Source organism: Octodon degus, unplaced genomic scaffold (assembly GCF_000260255.1).
Source record: "Octodon degus isolate 3935 unplaced genomic scaffold, OctDeg1.0 scaffold00065, whole genome shotgun sequence".
Taxonomy (NCBI): Eukaryota; Metazoa; Chordata; class Mammalia; order Rodentia; family Octodontidae; genus Octodon; species Octodon degus.
In genome coordinates this window covers 1,350,796-1,371,438 of record NW_004524641.1, presented here as the reverse complement: position 1 = coordinate 1,371,438, position 20,643 = coordinate 1,350,796, and the positions used below count along the sequence as shown (strand labels likewise).

At 38.1% G+C, this 20,643-nt stretch overlaps 1 protein-coding gene across 12 annotated transcripts in view; it reads right to left on the bottom strand.

Annotated features, from left to right (window-relative positions):
- Positions 1-20,643, bottom strand: part of Ttn (titin) — a 274,946-nt gene that overhangs the window by 155,764 nt on the left and 98,539 nt on the right. For 10 of the 12 annotated variants that reach the window (XM_023719078.1, XM_023719080.1, XM_023719081.1 and 7 more), the window contains exons 95-120: positions 19,781-20,068; positions 19,362-19,649; positions 18,384-18,674; positions 16,404-16,691; positions 15,743-15,835; positions 15,343-15,628; positions 14,307-14,490; positions 13,941-14,030; positions 13,573-13,840; positions 13,213-13,473; positions 11,202-11,411; positions 10,914-10,991; positions 10,798-10,824; positions 10,311-10,370; positions 9,936-10,019; positions 7,696-7,770; positions 6,870-6,923; positions 5,563-5,967; positions 4,821-4,880; positions 4,364-4,441; positions 4,120-4,197; positions 3,441-3,527; positions 3,127-3,207; positions 2,112-2,195; positions 1,645-1,728; positions 55-138 (exon numbers count right to left, since the gene is read on the bottom strand). The exons of the other annotated variants lie outside the window; for them this stretch is intronic. In XM_023719078.1, coding sequence (XP_023574846.1) covers positions 55-138; positions 1,645-1,728; positions 2,112-2,195; positions 3,127-3,207; positions 3,441-3,527; positions 4,120-4,197; positions 4,364-4,441; positions 4,821-4,880; positions 5,563-5,967; positions 6,870-6,923; positions 7,696-7,770; positions 9,936-10,019; positions 10,311-10,370; positions 10,798-10,824; positions 10,914-10,991; positions 11,202-11,411; positions 13,213-13,473; positions 13,573-13,840; positions 13,941-14,030; positions 14,307-14,490; positions 15,343-15,628; positions 15,743-15,835; positions 16,404-16,691; positions 18,384-18,674; positions 19,362-19,649; positions 19,781-20,068 — 3,966 coding nt within the window. The remainder of the gene's footprint in view (positions 1-54; positions 139-1,644; positions 1,729-2,111; positions 2,196-3,126; positions 3,208-3,440; positions 3,528-4,119; positions 4,198-4,363; positions 4,442-4,820; positions 4,881-5,562; positions 5,968-6,869; positions 6,924-7,695; positions 7,771-9,935; positions 10,020-10,310; positions 10,371-10,797; positions 10,825-10,913; positions 10,992-11,201; positions 11,412-13,212; positions 13,474-13,572; positions 13,841-13,940; positions 14,031-14,306; positions 14,491-15,342; positions 15,629-15,742; positions 15,836-16,403; positions 16,692-18,383; positions 18,675-19,361; positions 19,650-19,780; positions 20,069-20,643) is intronic. 12 annotated transcript variants of the gene reach the window in all.

Sequence of the window (20,643 nt, the reverse complement as noted above, 5' to 3'; positions counted from 1 at the left end):
TTTTTTACTCAAGACAGGAAAATCAGGGCTTCTTGATTAACCAAATCACCCTACCTTTAGCTGGGGGCGCTTCCTTTTTCTTGGCCACAAGGACAGGAGCCTTTTCTTCAGGGACTGGCTTCTTTGGCATCTCTGGAACTTAAAATTTGTAAAACAGAACCTTATTTCAGATAGATATTGCTTCTATGAATGGGTACAGCACATTTAGAAATCTTTATGCACTCCCCTAATATCGTTACAGATTATCTATGCATCAGTAAAATAATGCAGAAAATTAAACTAACTCTAATGTTATAAAGGTTGCAATGTAACGAAAGGCACAATGTTTTAGCAATATTTACACAATTACAAGCGAGTTAGGCAACAATAAGTTTTATGACAGAAAATTATATGCAGAATTTCTCCTTTACTTATATATATTGGTCTCCTTTTGCAAAAAAAAGTAACAGAGTATGGATATTATATGTAGAAAGATCTTTATACTTTGTATTATAAAGTGAGGTATAAATGATAATGCATTTAAGACTTTTTAGACTAAAACCAAGGGGCAGAATAATTGTATCTGTGGAACATACTATTCCCATTTGTCTTGTGATTTTTTTGGGGTGTGTGCTTATAGTGTACCAAAACCTAAGACAACAGCTCGTCTAGAGCCCATCTCTCAATGTAATAGCCATAGGCAATGGCCGTGGGAAGCTCTGTGTACTTGTGGATGGATATGTGCGTTGTACTTTTCTTTTAAGAGGTTCCATAGCTTTGAGCAAAGCCTCTTACCCCTTCCCAAATGTTTACAGTGGGCTTTGCAGACATATTCTCAGCTCTGATAATACTGGCATTTAAATGGAAGATGAGTTTTAACAGCATGCATTGCCTGGAATAACTATTTAAAATAAGAGCCGGACATGTTGGTACATGCTGGTCATCCCAGCACCTTGGAGACTGAGGTTTCAGTATTTGAGGTGTGCCTAGGCTGCTTAGTGAGTTCAGGACAGCCTGAACTACGTGTCAAGACCATGTCTCCAAAATTAAACTAAACTAAACTAAACTAAACAAACAAACAAACAAAAAAAAAATCTTATCAACAATTGTGAGTTTTCACCCTGTCTTGATATAATTTGTTTCCCCCAAAATAAGACCTAAATGAACAAGAATCAGCCTTGAAAACCAGAGGTTAAAAACGCCAGCCCCAGTCTACCTATTCTTTATACAGCTGACATTTATTTCTACCAAACTCTCACTGGTTGTCGTTGCTGGCTTCCGTTTCTTCAGGACTCATTAAAGTCTTTTGATTATGCAAAATGCTCATATAAGAACGACCGAAGAATTATTTTTTCTGGAAATATGTCTATAGATGATAAGATTCACAAATGTTTCTTCTTTCTCTAAGAGAGGGAAGATGCTAACAATTTAGGATAGCAGTTTAACGTAGTTACTTCTTTCAGTAACACTTTTTGATGGTGCCTTAGGAATCTTCTGAGTCACAAATAATGTATGTGAGGAGACAGCCATGAAACTGACAAACATTGAAAACCCAAGAAACACAGAAAACGGAATAGCTGAAAGACTGCAGAACACAGATGAAGACCATCCAAAGCAGAGAGTGGGCGTCCCAGACACAGAGTCTCCTTGTTTCCGGGAGTGTACCTTTCGGAGGAGCCGTGGGTTCTTTCTTTGGTACAGGAACTGGCTTTTTCTCCTCTGGTACAGGCTTCTTGGGAACCTCAGGAACTTTAAAGATATTTTTGTAGAAACTGTTCAATATCCTAGTCTCCTTCTCAGACATTTAAGATTACGTTAAAGCATAAATCCCCCACAAAAGAATTTAAAAAGTCATTTAATATGCTCTACTTGTAGGAGGAAGAAATGCCAAAAACATCAAAACCATGTAGACATTACACACATTACATGAAGCTGTCAAAAACCTGTTAGCACGGTCCGACATCTAAAATGGTTACTAATACATGTAAAGCACATTGTTACAAATTGATAAGATCAGCACACGTAATTATATTATAAATGGTTTACAGATGCTGTTTTGTTAATGCACAGATCTCAAAAAAAAGATGCAAGAAGACAGAGGCTGAGTTATTTTTTCAAAACTATTATTCTACCTTTGGCTGGTGGGGGCTCCACTTTTTTAGGAATGGGAACAAGCACCACTTCTTCTTGAACTGGTTTCTTAGGTGGCTCAGGGACTTTAAAAGAAATGCACCATTTTTGAGAAATTGTGCATTTTGATCAAATACACATTTTTGCAAGACAGAATTGAAGAGTAGACATTCCTCTTTTGTATCAATTGAATGCCAGAAAATGATGCATTAGGAACCAGAATAACCAGAGATGAATGGCTACTGAGTACGTGTGGCTATCTTCATCTTTAACCCCAGAGGCCTGCACTTTCTCGGGGGCAGGTGGGGGCACCCTGCTCAGAGATGCCAGGGCCTGCTTCCCAGAGACCAACAATTTTGAGATTCCATTTTTAGTAACTTTATTTTGAAAGGCAATTGTATGAGAACAATTGCATTAGATTTTAAGTTTTTTATATGACCTAAAGCCCTTAGACTAGGGCAGTTGCTATATTTTCTGATTTTGGTGGTGGTAAATACTGCATCCCTTGGCTACCAGTATGATTTCACTGTTTTGGAGCTTGGAATAGGTGTGTAATAGGACACTACTACATAGCATTTCTATCACACAGACAATAGGCATAAACAAATCCCCAAACAATTCTAATAACCAAATGAAGTAGAATAGGAAGTAGTGTTTTGAATATATATCAACATATATTTAATATGATTTACATAACTTAATTTTTAATAATGGTGATTTTAAATCAATGGAACAGTTCCTGAGAATTTAACATAGTCTCTGGGCAGTGGGTGTGAGCTGGCTCCAGGACGTTTTTGTCTGAATAGCTGGTCACTTTACTATGAGTTCATTCTTTTTCCTGTGCCTTCCTCATGGTCCTCCTAACCTCGTGTCCTTAGGACTTAGAGGCTGGAGGTCTACTGACCTACGGGGTCTCGAGGGGACCGCATATGCTACTTAGTATGATCATGATCAGGTGCTTACTGAGAAATGTCTATCAAATTTGAATAAAGATTCTAAACTTTATGCTACTAGTACCTTTAGGTGGCGGCTCAATCTTTTTGGAAACAGCAACATGAATTTTCTCTTCAATATGAGTTTTCTTTTGTACCTCAGGGACTTTAAAAAAATGTACATTTTAATTATTGATATTCCATGGTGCGGGCGGCAGTTATAATTTACAGAGAATACTTAAACAAAAAATAAAACAGAGACAAACGTGAAGTGAGAAAGATGACAGAAAATTACAAGGAGACAGAAGTACCCACATGATCATAAATTTAAAAAGGAGAGGAATAAAAATCCATTGAAAATTCTTCTACTGAGTTCCCAAATTCAAATTTGTCTTATACCTGTGACTGACACCTCCTCTTCGGTGTGAGAAGCAAAGAACATCTTTTCTTCTGAAATAACCATCTTCTTTGTATGCACGGCCGGTACTTTAAAGAGAGCATTTCATGTTAATATATCTTTTTTCTAGGACATGACATCAGATGAAATGCACAAGGGTATGCTATACTAAAGTCTATAGATACAGATCGGGTTAGCATGATAACCTGGGAACAAATTCAATATTGACAAGGCCATCAGTTATGTTTCGGTCTGTATAGACAAACAACCCATGCAGCCCTTCCAAAATATTATCAAGTGAGAATCAAATAGACACAACTTCTTCACACACAGTGCATTGCTTTCCCCAATCCATTAGGAACTATTCATATGAATGAGAGGATAGGGAATATTACATGCAATGCAATAGATTGCATAATAAAGTTAGAAGACTATCTATTAGACCCAAAACCCTCCATCAATAAAAAAATGTAATTCGTAAGCAAAAGCAAAAATAACAATAGAGAATATTATTATTTAATTAAATTATATGTAAGTACAACTCAACATAAAATGGGTATTATGCAAAACTGTGGGCTTTTGTTGATTTGTGAATTGTCTGGGATACATGTACCGTATCCATATGCATCAATAGAAATGTTTAAAACTTAAAGCTAAAGGACAAAGATGTAATAGTGATACCTTTCACTTCAATAATTTCTTCCTGTACTGGAGCCCGGGAAGGTTTTTGTGGAACAATCTTCTTTGAAACTTCGGGTACTTTAAAAATATGTACAAATACATTTGTATTGTGAAGATACTGCCTTGCACAAAATTTAAAAGTACCTTAGTTTATATGATTGTAGAAATAATAACTAATGTGAGTACATATCTATAAGCATAATCCTTGTGTATGTGGTACTAGAAATGTTTTAAACAATAATACCTTTGGTGACTTGGACTTTCTCTTCTTCCATTCTTCGAGTGGTCTTTTCAACTTTTTCAACTACTGGCTTCTTTACAACTGCAAGCATTTTAAAAAAATTGCAGTACTTTTAGAATTTCTATTACAGTTCCCTCTCTTAGTCTTTACACACATGAACATATGTATAATTCTCTTAGAGATAGACAGATTTGGCACTCGTCCTGTGAACTTTATGTACAAATTTCTGCCCTTACATTATCTCAGTTCTATTTATTTTAAATTTACAGTTAACCTTTTTATTATCCCTTTAATCATCTTGTTAAGTGAATTAGAAATTGTTAAAAAAATTTCACGGAGAAAATGAAGCTTGGAGAAGAAGTTGTGCCTATGGGATTGCACTGGCAATTCATACATCGTTCCCAAACAAGCCATGGGCAAGTTGATGCTCTGATCTATCTCAATAATTCCAATTACATACCTTTAGGAGGTGGTGCTTTCTTTTCAGGGGCTTTTGCTGGCACTTTTCTTTCTGGTAATTCTTTAATAAAAACACAGGAGAAGCAGGGATGTTTCAATCAGAAAATACTAATAGACTGCATTAATCGCAAGGGGCACAAACTCAAAGTAATACATAATTGTGTAAAGAATTGTATTGTGTAGCATATTGCTAAAATGACCCCTAGGTCTGGATTTCAAAGCAAGACTTGGTACAGTTGCAACCAGACAGTGAAGTTTGAACTTCTTCATTAGAAAATAGCACTTGGAATTTAGTCTAAATGAGCAGACTGCAACATAAAAGCATGACAGTAACTTTAAAGAAAACCACCTTGATTAAACATATGAGGGACAGAAAGAGGGCTAGTGTACTGTTTGTTGCTTCTCACTGATAACTTGTAGCTTGCTACCTTCTGCCTGTCATGAATGTTTTTCCTCTGCCTTGTCACCTTGCCTTGGACCCAGCCAACTATGAACTGAAACCTCTATAAACTGTGGGCTAACTAAAACTTTCCTCCTTTAAAAAAAAAAAAAAAAAAAAAAGAAAGAAAAAGAAAACGACTTTTTTATAGACTACATTTTAAAAGACTTCTAACCTTAAAAACACATGCTATCCTTTCATTTCTTTCAAATCCATTGCAAACCTGGCTAACAGAATTGAAAATATGCTGAGCAGAGCAAAAATGAGGAACAACAGGTGGAAAAGCCATCCAGTGGTCACCTACCTTCATGGACCTCCTGAACTTGAATTATTTCTCTCTCTTGGTAAGACTCTTCCCATTCTTCCTCCCCTTCATCATAGCCCTCCTCCCTCTCATAGTATTCCTGCCCTTCTTCAAAGTCTTCTTCCCATTCCTCATGGACTTCCCTTTTAGCTTCAACCTTGATTTCTTCATAGTCTTCATCTGGTTCTTCATAATAGGGTTCTTCGAATGGCTCTGTGTAAGGTTCCACTTCTAGTTCGTCATAGGGCTCTTCCACCATAGATTCTATATAAACTTTCTTCTCCTCATAGACTGCTTGCTTTTTCTCATACACAGCTTCTTTTTCCTTCTGAACCTCTTTCTTTCTAGTTATGGTTGTTATTTTTACTTCTTCTGCCTTAGAGGATACATCGATGATTTCAGGAGCTAAAATAAATAGATAATGATAAATACTATTAGCATATTAATCACATCCAACTGCTTTACTAAGTGAAATCTACAGAGTCAAACAATATCAAGTATCTTGGATCTCAGTATTGATAATTCATTGTTTTTCATTTTGTAGGTTCTATTTAAGTGCTTACTGACTATGAAACATAACAAAGAGTACCAAGATATGCTGCCCTTTTGAGTTGAGGAATTAAAAAATGCTTTCTTATGGACACATTTATATTGTTTTGTGGGAACTCCAGTTCGTAGAACTCCTAGTTATTTCCCATGGAACACTTTAATATTTGATAATTTATAATTAATATTTATGAGGTAAATATTTGAAGTTCCAATTATTCCTGCAATACAACTTTTGGGAACCTACATTTTTTTTCTTTTTGAGACACTGAGGATCAAATCCAGAGCCTGCCTAGTGAGCTCTGTCCCCAGTGCTTTTCCCATTTTATTTGGAGGCAGGGTGTCACCACGTTGCCCAGACTGGGCCTGAATTTATGATCTTTTTGTCATGGCTTCCCAGAGTGTTGGGATTCCAGGTGTGCACCATGCCCGGCTAACCTCTACTTTTAACCAACAGATATGACTTGTTAGTCAGCTTAATAAAGACAGTATACAACCAACCCACTTTACTCGTGTTTATATAACAGATTTAAAAAGACCTTAAGTTGAGCATTATTTATATGTTCTTTAATATCTGTACAAACTACAGTTAAAATAGAAGCAATATAAAATAGTTATTACTTCCACTGCTAATTTTAATATGACAGAGGGAATCATACAATTTTTCAATTAAACGGAGAGTCTAAATTTAAAAATAAGTAACAAAAATACAAATCTCAAGAATAAGCAAAATAAAATACTTAATACTTTTAAAAATTTACCTTTTGCTGGAATTAAGGTAGTCGGTGGTAGGGGCTTCTTTGCAACCTCTGGCACTTCAAAAATATAATGAGCACATTTATTTTTAGATTATGTATAAACCTGTCCATCACTTTTAGTCACTTGTATTATGCACAATTACTATTAACACACTACCATTTCCAGGGATCATCACAGTACCTTCATAATTTCCAGATCTAGCTCTTTGGGAATGTTATGCTGTTACAGCCTGTGTCTAGATGTTCCCCCAGATCTTCATGCAGTCACATGTGGGGCTTTTTCAGAGGTGGCTGGATCTAGGATTTGTGATGCTGGGATAGACTCACGGTGCAATGCTAGGCTCAAGGGCACTAGGATTAAGGACCTGCGTGCTACCTGCCCTATGTAGCCAGGATGAGATGGAGAAAGAGCTGTGCTCATTCTCCTGCTGCTTTGTTACCCTCTGCCTGCAATGTCCTCTTTCTCCTCTGTGTTGCCTACCAGGCCACCCTGCCTTGGAGCCAGCTGAACACAGACCGAAACCTCTGCCAACTGTGAGCTGAAGAAACCCTTCCTCCTTTAACTTTGTGGTTAGTATTTTGTCATAGCAAGAGAAAAGCAACTTACATATACGCTGTGCCAGAATAATAAACATGCACAGAGATTGACATTTGATTCTAGATTAAGCTCATTTTAAATAATTAAGATTTATGGACCATATGAAGAAAATGTCAGGTACATCACCTTTTTGTAACTTCAAACTCTCTCCCTTTCCCAACCACCACTATTTAGAGTTAACAATTTTTAATCAAGTACAAATGCTGCTTTTTAAACAACTAACTACGATACCTTTAGGTGGCGGTGCCTCTTCCTTGGGCTTTGCAACAACTTTTTTGGTATCTTTCTTCACAGCTTTTTTGGTCACTAAAGAAGAAAAAAAGCCAAAATTATCAGATGCAAGAAACTAAATATTTTCAGGAAACTAGCAGGTCTATTGAAATATTTCCCCATATGTTGATGATTGCAAGACAGTCTAGACATTACTGTATGGAACTTATTTCAGAAAGATTTTGGACTAGGATGCAAAACTAAACATTCTTGTGGAAGGAGATAGAATATGTACTATGATCTTCCACTTCACTGATTTAAAGTTTTCAAAACATGATCTTACATCTTCCCTGATTTTATGCCTAAAAGGTAAACATTTCAAAATATGGGGACTGAATCTAAATGATACTTTTTTTCTTTTTTTAAAAAATATTTTGGCCAGCTCAGCCCACCCTGAGGGCAGGGCTGGTGCAGCATATGGGGCCAGGGATCAAACTATAATATCCTGCACCTGCCTAAGCTTGCCTAAGCAGGAGCTTTAAACCACTGAGCTATCTCACCAGCCCTACATGATCCTTTAAACCAGAAAGATACATACTTTCACTTTTATTTCACTTAGGCATGAACACCAAAGTTTTCAGGAGGAATAATGGCAGGTAGATTAGTAACCTATAATACATATTGTAGGAATCTTTCTTTGTGGCTACTGATATACCACAGTGACCATGGTACCTAAATTTTCCTGATTACAATCTCTCATATTCATGAATAAATAACTGTCTTTGAGTTTTTAAGTGTGATTTAACTTGTCTTGTGTCATAGGTGGTCCTAAAAAATCATTATGTTGACTTATGAAAAGAATAAATCACTCTCTAAGGCATGATTATTTCTGACAATAGAAATCAAATGGAATCTTACTCATGATTTTTGATTCTTGCTCCTCCTGGCTATTACAGATAGATGGAATATATTTAACTAACGTCCATAAGAATCATAAAATCCCTTTTTCACTGAAATTATATCAGTTGTGACACCAGAAGCTTTGTTTTGTTTTAGGTTTTGGACTTTGTGAGTCAGGGTCTTGCAATGTCATTCAGGTAGGACTTGAATTCGCCATGCAGTCCAGGCTGACCTCAGACTCACAGTGATCCCCCTTTCTCACGCCCCCAAGTGGTGGCATTTCAGGCAAGCATCGCCATGCCTGGCCAACACTGGTGTTTTTTAAAAACTGAATTTCTTTTGAGAGTGACTAATGAGACTAGAGAATGGCTTAAACATTTGATACCAGCTATCGCAGGCACTCTGGGATGCCTAACGTGTCTGCCCCTTGAAACTGTGACAACAGTGTGGCTTGGTGCTGAAAAGTGTGACTGTGACATGCTGAATAGCAGGAAGTAACTGTGAACTCTGGGAAGCTCCAGGCCATCTGTTGTCTTAGTTGAGCAGCTAGCTTTAGGTTACAACTCACGCAATTTCCCATGTACTCAATATTCACAATAGTCAATTCCCTGGTCCCCTTAAGAGCTCTTTGATGCTGAACTCATGCCTCCAATACCAAAACAAATGAAACAAGGATGAAAACAAAAACAGGAGCCCGTAACAAAATGAAACCTCCAGTCAAATATATTAAAGATACTCTAACTCCTATGGCAGTGAACTTGAAAGAGTAGGTATTATTGTAATGGAGGGGAAAACCAGTAATTTATGTTTGGCTATAAATTAGTATAGTTTATTTCCATAAATTACATAAGAAATTGGTTTCATTATTTTTTTTCCTTAGACAAAATTTGCTAGGAAAATGTGAAACAAATTTAATTTTCCGTTAAATGTTAAAACAATGCTACTAAGATAAAATGGTCCTAGGCATATTATGTGGCTTTCCTGATAATTTTCAGATTTTTAAACAAATGTCATAGATGTAGTTAATACTGTGCTAGAGGAATAATTAAAAATTAAATAGGGCTGGTGAGATGGCTCAGTGGTCTAAAGCACCTTAGAACAATCTAAGCTAAGCAAAACACAGGGACCACAGTTCAATCCCCCAGCACCACATGCCAGCCAGCCCCGCCCCCTGGTGGGCTGAACTGGCCACACACACACAAAATAAATAAATAAATAAATATTTTTTAAAAAATTAAATAACTAATTAGTCAATCCAACTTCTGGCCACTAGAGGGCGAATGTGTTATGTCAGGCAATAGTTCCCTAGTCAGACTCAGAAGACATTATTTTTTGATATTTTAGAAGATGACATACAATACCTTCAACACGTTTTGCTGGTGGTTTCTTTTCTTCGGGTAGTGGCAGCAAAAGAGGGATAGGAGGAACAGCCACAGGAGGGATTTCTGAAGAAAATAAATGTCACGATCAGTAATACTTTCCTGTTTTGCGTGAAATCTAAAGGAAAGTCTGAGGCATTCCACTTGGTCTCAGAGGGATTATCAATTCATCAGTCCGCACAAACAAAGCTGGCTTATATTTATAGTTATAATTACATCTTTTCTTTGTTTTCTAATTGCTTAGTGAAGATTAGCACATGGAAGTGTGAATCCTGACTCTGCCCCGTTTGCATGCTGGTTGTTTCTGGTGGCACAAGGTGGCAACTCAAGCCCAGAGGCCGAGGGGTTGGGCCCTACCTTCTGGCGGTACTGCTCTGATGGGCATGGTGGGGATCGGAACTCTGGAGTCGGGGATATCTGAAAGGAGCACATCATCGTAAGAACAGAGGAACCACGGACACTGATATTCATTTGATAACTAGGGTGTGTTTGATTGTCAGGTGCTTCCAACAATCAAACATACAGACACAAACATATTCCTCTTCTTACAACCACATAGGAAAGTTTACTTCCAATAAAAATGTGTTTTATTCTACAGCCATATCCTTTGAAGTGATCCTAGATAATAGCTGAATAACACTTTATTATCTCTATTTTCCCAAATTGACAGAGTTTGACGTTTTATTGTTTCTCTGGAAATTATTCTAGGGAATATTATATTTATTGAATAATATTTTACTGAAGAGAGGATTATTTTATATATTTTAGTGTGGCTTCTATTAGTTACAGAACTATGCTGAATTAGCTAAGCATGGATTGGAGAAAAAAATAATATAGTATTTACCAGGAGGCTTCAGTTCAAGTTTGATTTCTGGAAAAAAAAAATTATATTTGGGTTGGTCTTAGCAGGCTGTTTGTTTTAAAAGATTGCGGGGTGCTGTCAACTGGGTGTTTTCATACCTTTCGTGGTTAAGTAGAGCTCTGCTGTGCTTCTGGCCTCGCCCCTGGGTTCCAGTCGGGCAATCACCGAGTAGACACCTGCAGCCAAGAACCACCGGGCTTTAGCCTTCTGACATACTACAAGTCACAACTCTTTAGTTAAACGTGTGTTTGCTTATATGTGGCTTTTCTGAAGAAAGCCAACCCCTATTTCATATAGGTAGAATGTAAGTGTATACAAAGCTGGAAATATATAAAACAAGAGCGTTTCAATGGTGTATTCAACCGGGAAGCTGTCACTGAAATTACCTTCGTCATCTGGGGTCACATTGTGGATGGTCATATAATGGCAGCGACCGTCATTCCGGAAGTTGTATTTCTGGCTCTCGGTAAGTTCTGTGGGTCCTTTGTACCAGGTTACAATGGCGTCATCAAAGGACACTTCGCACTCGAAGGTGGCAGACTGGTGTTCACTCACCACGATGTTCTGTATGCGCCTTGTAAACTGAATTGGTTCAGCTGTTTAGATGAAACGGAGGTCAGAGTTAGGGAAGTTCAAAGTAAGGAGGAATCTGTCACTGCATTTTCTCTTCAAGATGTAAAACCTCCCCTCTTCATACCATTGTAAGGTGGGGGGAAAAGCCCCTAAAATGTAAAAGAACAGAGTCCTCTCCTTGTATCGGTAGCAAATCTATCCTAATTCTTAAATGTATCAATGCAGGAAGGCATAAACAAACCCCTGAGAAGTCTTAAACTATGAATAAGAAGGAAATACTTAAGGGAGATTTTAACTAAAAGTTTAGTGAAATTTCAAAAATGTTAGTTAATGGCACTTTTGTAAACTTAATTGTATAATTCATTCCTCTGTAAAGTTTTTTCTTGCCTCAGTAAAATGTTTTTTGCTATTCAGGATCTAGAATTATGTATCCCATAGCTATGATTTTTCTTGTGAGCTAATATATTGAATTCAGTAGAAAATCTGTACTTCCAGGTTTCAGAGGATTCTTTTTAGAGTTTGAAAACCTACTTTCTAAGCACTTATGGGGAGACACAGTCAGTTTGTTGTGGAGAGAAGACTATTTTATAGGAAAATAGCCAGGAGTGCAGGGATCTTCTCCAACATTCTAGAATTAGATGTATTACAGTACAACGAGCAACTTAAAAATCATGGTTCTGGGCCATCCAAAAAGCTCAGTGGATTAAAGTGCCTGCAAGCAGGAGCAGGAGCTGGGGGTTTGATCCCTGGGACTGTTGTGCTGGCCCTGCGCGCGGGGGTGCACTGAGATGGCAATTTTTTAAGACTGGGAGTGGTGGCACACACCTGTAATCCCAGCTCTTGGGAGACTGTAAACAGGTAGATCACTACGAGTCTGATCTAGTAGTAAGACCCTGAACACCCTGTAGAACCCTCCCTAAAATACAAAAGGAATTAAAAAAAATAAAAATCATGGTTCTCTGATGAGATGTTTTTCCATTGAAGAATTGTATTTAAACATTCAATTATGTAAAACATGATTAGTACTTTCAACTAGACTCATTACTCTGAAAACAACTTTAACATTTCAGAAATTTAAAATACAACTAGGGTTTGGTAGGGTAAATCAGTTGAATGCTTATGTCAATAAGCTGTCACATACTTATGTTTCAAAAATTGGGCATGAGCACCAGCTGGACTAAGATGTGGTTATTACTGCTGACATGTTTCTAAGTACAACTTGAGGATATCTTTGGGAATGCCTACAGTCAAATAACTAGGAAGTAAGTATTTTTGCTTTTATATTGTGAGGCTTCATTTCAGGTTGGCAATTCAGAGAGTTGGACAATGGTTCTTAAATGGCATCAATATGTTTGAAAAGTAGCTGTGTCACATATTTGTAAAATTTCTCCCCAATAAAGTAAGTCAGCCCTATAAATGAAGCATCAATTCCTCATCAACATCCTCTACACTTACAGGCATGACAACTTTGTTTTTCTCGAAATCAGAATTATGGATATGGAAATATGGAATTTAGATTTGAAGCAGGAACAACCACTAAAATACCATGCACTTCATTTAGTATCTCAGAGGGATTAGAAACCCAGGCCCCATTCTGTATTAAAATTTATTTCCACTGTAAAAGAAAAGTACAAAAGGATTGGCACAGATCTGAGTATTTATCTATCAGTTCTACCAAGTTTGAAGATGGGAGTTGCTGCTACAAGGATGTGTGCTGAGAAAAGGGAACATACCGCCCCTTTGGGCTATGTCTGGGGCCAGTGCCGAGGGGTCCTTCCCATTCCTGTTGCCACATGACGGGACTCCAGCCATAGCCTCACCCACCTTCAATTCTGAGCTCCGCTGATGTTTCCAAGTCGTCATGTTTGCAGGTGTACTGACCCTGGTCTTCTGCCCGGACATCTGCAATTGTGAGCTTGTGGACCTTGTGCTCCACCTCGGTTTTAACTCTACCTTGGGGTTTAAGGATTCTGCCGTTCCTGAACCATTCAGATTTTACATTTGGCACAGAAAACTGGCATGTCATGGTGCATGTCTGGCCTTCTTTCAAAGTAACGTCCTGAAGGTGTCGTTCCCAAGCTGGCTCTGTATGAGAGACAATACACATTTTGTTTAATATCATATACGGTTGTGCTCACTGGTAATTTAATCCCACGAGATTTTTAGAACTCTCTGCTTGCTCACCAATGACAGTGAGCTTGGCGCTCGCAATGTGGGGACCGCAGACCAGTCTGTAATTGCCCTGATCTTTCAATTGACAGTTTTTGACTCGTAGTGTATGGCGATCACCATCAATCCTTATTTCAAATTTATCACTGGGTTCTAGTTTTTCTGTCCCTTTGTACCATGAGAGCTTGATTTCTGGATAATTAATCTTAATGTCAATTTCAAAAACAGCATCATTGTCTTTCAAAACTGTCTGATTTTCAATATCCTTGATCAGAGTGACAGGCTAGAAGGATAAAGAATTAAAGAGCATTAATCACTCCTGCCTATATAATTAATTCCCAGTAATAATCTGTGCACTTTATGAACAGCAGAGTTCACTTTACCTCTGTCTGTGTCAGTCTCTGTTGAATGAATGATACAAGTTCCTCGAATTCCTTTTCATCCTTCTCTGACTTCTCTATCTCCTCAATTTCCTAAGAGGGAAAAAAAGTATTACGTATGAAATGCAATTTTTATTAGAGGATACACGTCTACATCTCCTTTCTTCACTGTATTGAGGTGATATTAAGGAGATAGAGGATCTCCTATAGTGGTAGCCTTCTGGCAACACAAAGGGAGATGCCAAATATTTTAATTGTGGAGTTTGTAGGGTGGTTCTATACGCAAAAGATCACACTAGCCTGGACTGCACAGTAAGACCCTGTTTCAAAAACAAACAAACAAACAAACAAACAAACAAATGTTCATACCAATCTGTGAGTCTCTTCTTCCTGACTTTGTTTTAGAAGCTCAAAGGCTTGAAGGAGACCCCGGAAGTCAGTGATTCCATACATACGGGCATATTTTTCATATTCTTTAGGATCAACATTTTTGAGAAGTTCCATGATATCAATTTCTTCTTCTTCCCCAGTTCCTTTCTTTAAGACTGGAGTCCTAAATGAAATTTTAAAAAAATGTAAATTGCTTATATTCTATTTGTTTTGAATTGTCTATCATTTAAAGACTGTGAGTGTCAATCAGTCTTTCTTCCTCTTAAAATAGGTGTATTTCTATATTCCTTATTAAGAAATATTGGCCTTTATAATTTTTTTTTTTGGTCGTACCAGGGATTGAACTCAGGACCTTGTGCTTGCCAGGCAAGTACCTATTCCACTGAGCTATCTCCCCAACCCAGCTGTACCATTTGTATTGAAATGACAATTAAATTTGGGTCTGGAGACAGAATGGACTAAAGTCAGGCTATTGTTACCAAGTATAGAAATCTGATTAAAAATTTAGAAAAGGACCCAGTCTAAAAAAATTATGATATAAAGAAGCATAATAATAGCAATGGAAAATATAGTAAAGGGGAAATATCACATCATAAAAAGATGTGTGGAAACTGAGTGATAACTCATTCAACAATTATGTTGAAATTTAAACTACTGAAATTGTGAAAAAGTTTCAAAATTATTGATCTAGATGACCATTCATAACATAATACATCACATATATTACATCACAGCAAAAATTTCATAGACATATACAATGGCTTTTCTATAGCCCCTTTTTGTGTAAAAGCTTTAAAATCTACCTCATTCTTAAAACTTTCTCATTTTAATTCAGAAAGATATCTAAATGAACCACTGACTTCCACCTAAATGTTATGTGTTTGCTTATTGGCTTCTGTGAAAAAGCCTGTGTGGCTGTATTCTTTAATGACTGAATTTTGGAGCTGATGATCTTCTGGCGAGATCTGTTTGTGAATTATTAATCACTATGCATGTGGCTTTAAACTAAACTTACTTTTTCAGCATGGCTCTAAGGTCACCTTCGATCTTCTCCTGTTTCTTCCTTTCGTCCACCTGTAGGTTAACGTTGCTTTCAATTTCACCGTGTTTGTTGAAGGCAACACATCGGTATAACCCAGAATCTGTTTTTGTGGTGTCTCTGATTTCCAGTTTTGCTTCGTCGCCTTTTTGGTGCATAAAAATGCGACCTCCTTGGTTCAGCTGTCTCCATTTCCCTTTTGTCCATTTGACATTTGGGATGGGGTCACCGCCAACTTTCGCAATGAATGTCGCAGTGGTTTCTAAAGAAGAGTGGAAACAAATTTAATCATCTCCCAAAACTAGTTTTTCTGAAGTAGAATCATTGATAAAAGGTAGGAGATGGACAAAAATCACTTTTTTTATGAAGCACTTACTTTCCACAACTCTGATACTCTGAGGCTCTGATACAAAAAAGAGTTTTCCATCTACTGCTGCCTTCTTAGCTGCTGGAGCCGCAGCAGGTTTTTCTGGAAAACACCAATTTACATGTTTAGTTATTGGAACTACCTTAAAGTTATAACAAATATTCCCCAGTGTAAAATAAGCTTTAGGAGCTTGGCATGTCCTAAATATCACATGTACGGATCCACTACATATATGAGAATTGGTTGCAGAATATAAAAGTTTCATACATTCCTTCTAGTGATAGCTATTGTGCGTTGAACTATAATCACATTACTATCAAATATTATATTTTTAGGCTTAGCTGTATTTCCTCCAGGGCTATGATGCCAAGTTACTTTCTATCACATTAGTATAATATTGTCTTTAGAAATTCATTAATTATACTCTCTCGTCCATGCAGAAAAGAGGCTCATGAAATAGGTGGCAAGCTTGAGGGTTTTCAAACAATTCACATTGAAATGATTTGTTTTAAATTACTTAATAACTCTCATTATAAGAAGGTTACCACTTACAAATGATCAATAAGTGGCACTTTCAAAAGTCTAGTTCTTATATAAATTGTAATAAGCAAACAAATATGAACAGTCATTTGTTCTTTTCTCCCCCTCCCTTCTTTGGAGGTGTCTGTACCTTTAATGGTCACTTTTGATTTGGAAGTGTCGCTTCCAGCCACATTTGAAGCTTTACACACATAATCTCCTGAATCCGCTTTCACCACGTCCTTGAGTTCCAGCACAGCTGTCCCACTAGCAAAGCTGAAGCTGCACCTGTCTGAGGGCTTTATCTCTCTGCCAGCCTTCAACCACTGGATCCGGATGGGCTCTGATCCCCGCACGTGGCAGCTGAGCTGCACGAATTCTCCTTCGCTTGCTGTGACAGGAGTGAGGTGCTGATCAAACACAGGAGGCTGCTTAGGCTCTGGAATTGAACAGGTATTGCCATGAGCAACAGGAGGAGCTCGAAGGAGCAAAAGCATATTAAACTCCAGAAAAGAAACAGCCTAAGAGCAAGGCTTTTTCTCCTCTAATAGGTAGCACTGGCAGCAGCTGTGCAGCAGAATTATGCATGATGGTTTGCTCCTCTGAGGCAATGGCGAACATTTGTTGGAGTTTTAAACGAGAACAGATGCTGTGCTGCCCACAGGCTGGCCCAGCAGCTGAGCCCTGGGTGGGCGCCGCACCAGTTGCTTTGGCATTTACTGTCAACGCCTGCAGCAGGCAGCTCAATGTAGTTCTCTCCAACCCGTGCACTGTTGCTTTGCACTGAGGCCTAAAAAGTAGGGGCTGTGGGGGACTGTGCCACTGGCCTAGAGCGGCCACCATTGCTACCCTCTGGGCATGAAAGCCAACATCTGAGCAATTTGTGAGCCCAGAATTTAATACGTGACTTTTCCTCTCCTGTTTAGCTATTAAACGCAGCTACAGTTGCCTTTGAGATCTTAATTCTGGCCCTGGTGAATTAAGGGCTGAAGCTCAGTTGTGACTGAAAGCCTAGGATAAAAACATGAATAATAAAATAAGTCTGTGCACAACTCAATGCTGTGTGATGGATTCATTCAATGATTTGGAGACATATAGATATGAAAAATGAGGCCAATATTCGTAATTGTGGAGATTACCACTTTTGATATCTCATCTTTAAAATATTCCATGAATAGCCTCAGGATTCTATAAGATGCACTTATCTACCCAACGGCAAGCCCATCGTGAATATAAGTCACTTCTACAAACTCATCGTTCATTTTATTAGGTGCATTGAAACTAAATGTGCTTCAATTCCTTCAAATGAATGATAAAATTTGGATCATAAGACCACTCTGTCATAGCAACCAATTAGTGATTGCAGCCTGTTCATACCCTTTGCCCCTTCCTGGTACACTCTGAGCTGGCTAGCCAGATTCTCATAGCAGCTAATTCCAAGCTGCTTTAAGATGTTAATTTGTATTATAACTAATTGGATGAAGCCCTTGTGGCCAGAGAAGCGCTGAAGATCAGTTCAAACACAACCTATTTTTTTTCCTTAAGTGATAGCTGTATATTTAAATGAAACTTTTACAATACATCTTTATATACAATATTTTTCCTCCCATTTTTGTTTCTTTTAGAGAGAATGTTACCCTTTTGTCCAGAATTAATATTCATTTATAGGCCAGAAGTTTTGAGCCATACATCTTAAATGATAATCCGTTCCAAATAAATGCTAAAAAGGAATGTCTCAGGGTGCAATTCATAGTAATCCAAGTTGTCACGTGGTTTTGTGATGAATAGCTTAAAGCATTTTCAAAACAAGTATGTTTCCTAGACTTACCTGTCACTCATGGACACAGCTCAAAGCAGGCTGTGACTTCTCATTACCTGAGGGAATTTTAGGGTTAAGATTGAGAAAGCCAAGAGTTTCCTTCTGCTTATCAAGTGACACTACTTCGGTGAACCACATAATTAACACTATCCATAATATTGTTTTGGTAAACAGACACAGAATGATGGTCATGCAAATAATGCATTGTTTTCCTTATTTTTATGTCCTTGCTGAAGATGTCAAGGGAAGTACATGGATATTTAATAGCAGTGAAAACAAACAGAACACTCAGTGGCCACGAATGTAACTGACCTTTGATGACAATGGAAGAGGTGCATAGGGCGGAGCCTGCATCGTTGGACACCTTGCATGTGTACAGGCCGGCATCCGCCATGCCTGCTTTCTTGACTTGCAGCAGTAGTGAGTTGTTCTTGAAAGTTATCTCGCAGTTAGATGTTGGATGCAGCTCTATGTTATTTTTGTACCAAGCCACAGTTATAGGCTGGGAACCAGCCACACGCCCCTCTAGCTTGAATGAATTCCCTTCTGTTTCCTCAACTGTCTCTGAGAGTTTTTTAGTGAAACTTGGTGGGATTAGTCGTTCTGTAAGAAATTTAAAAAATAAATGAAATAGAATTCAGAAGCATATTATTAATATGGGGCTTTTTGTGGATATTTCTCAGTATTTGTGCTTCTTTCCACAAATTTTTTCTGTACTGCTCTTTGATACATGCATTGATGATGAGGATAATTTAGAGACATTCAGAAAACCAGAAATTTGTAAAATCAAGGAGGGTGGGGCCTGCCAAATAGTTCAACAGATTAAAGCACCTGCAAGCAGGTGCAGGGGCCGAGGGTTCAATCCCTGAGCTGGCCATGCTGGCCCCGCCCCCAGGGCATGCTGAGATGGCAATTAAGACTGGGCATGGTGGTGCACACCTGTAATCCCAGCTCTTGGGAGGCTGTAAACAGGCAGATCACTATGAGTCTGATCTAGTAGTGAGACCCTGAACACCCTGTAGACCCTTCCCTAAAATACAACCAAACCAAACCAAACAAACAAACCAGGGGTAGTTTTAGGGGTAAGAAGGGCATACAAAGTTTTACCAAATACGTAACTTTGAACAATCACTTCTCAGCAGAAATGTATCTTTCTTACACACTTTCATGTCATTTGCTAAAATATGTTGCCCTGCACTTCATCCATTATAACAAAAATATATTCTTACTTAGTAAGCTGTACCCTAAAATGATTACCTTCTATTGGGCCACAGGTAAAACCAGTGATACCTTTTATATTAAGCTGAGCTGTACAGGAGTCTTTTCCCACTTCATTTACAGCGTAGCAGGTATATTGTCCAGAGTCTCCTTTGTCCACTTTGAGGATTGTCAGGTGAGCACTATTTTCCAGATAACTAATCTGGTAGTTCCCGCCACTTCGGATCTCTCTGTTGTCTTTGGCCCAGCTGACTTTTATGGGTTGTGTCCCAGTGACGTGGCATTCCAAATCAGCACTCTCTCCTACCACTGCATCCACGGGAGCCAGAGGCATATCGAAAAAGGGTGGGTTCTTTCCCTCTAAGAGCAACACAAAGACAAGGTTTTAAGCTCTTGGCCTACGATGCTTTCTTTCTTTCTTTCTTTCTTTCTTTTTTTTTTTTTAAATAAAACTTTCAACTACAAATACAGACATTCAGGAATCCACAAACCTGTGAGGATGAGTTTGGCACTAGAAGAAGCTGAGCCAATAGGATTTGTAGCTGTGCAGGAATACTGGCCTGCGAGGCTCCTGTCTGTCTTAAAAATATTGAGAGTGGCTACATTATCTAAAAATGATGTTTGTGTATTTGAGCTGTCTTTCAATGGTTTGCCATCTTTGTACCAAGACACTGAGATAGGCTCTGATCCATTTATGGCACATTCAAAAACAACTGGCAATCCAACTGTTTCTTGCACATCTCTCAGTTGTCGAGAAAATGATGGTGGAAGCTTTTGCTCTGTAGGAATAAGATTAAAACAATGACTAACCCTGCATACTTTTAATTTAGTAACTGTTCATCTCACAAATGTGGGATTTCTATAAAATATTGGGATTTCTACCAAAATATCAGGTAGCCTCAGTAGATCTTGAATTAACTTGGAATAGAGGAAAGTCTGCAGGTTTTGGGAGGAGAAGTTTGTACAGTAAGAGGTACAAAAGAAGAAAGCAAGAAAGCTGTCAACCAATAGAGAAATTGTTTAGCTTAAGGTATGCCCCTGGGCATGAGAAGGTCATCCTACTTTTAAGATTTCCTTCTAGCAATTCAAATGAGGCACTTATATGGTGGAATTTTAAAATACACAGGGGCTGGCGAGATAGCTCAGTGGATTAAAGTGAGCACTTAGGCAAGGTTAGACAAGTATAAGGACTACAGTTTGATCCCTAGCAACACATACCATAGCAGCCCCACCCCTGTAGTGGCACATGTTGTAATCCCAGCATAGGAGGCTGAAAACGGGGGATCACTATTAACACTATTAAGCTGTATAGTGAGACCCTGTAACAACCAAATACATTAATATATATATATAT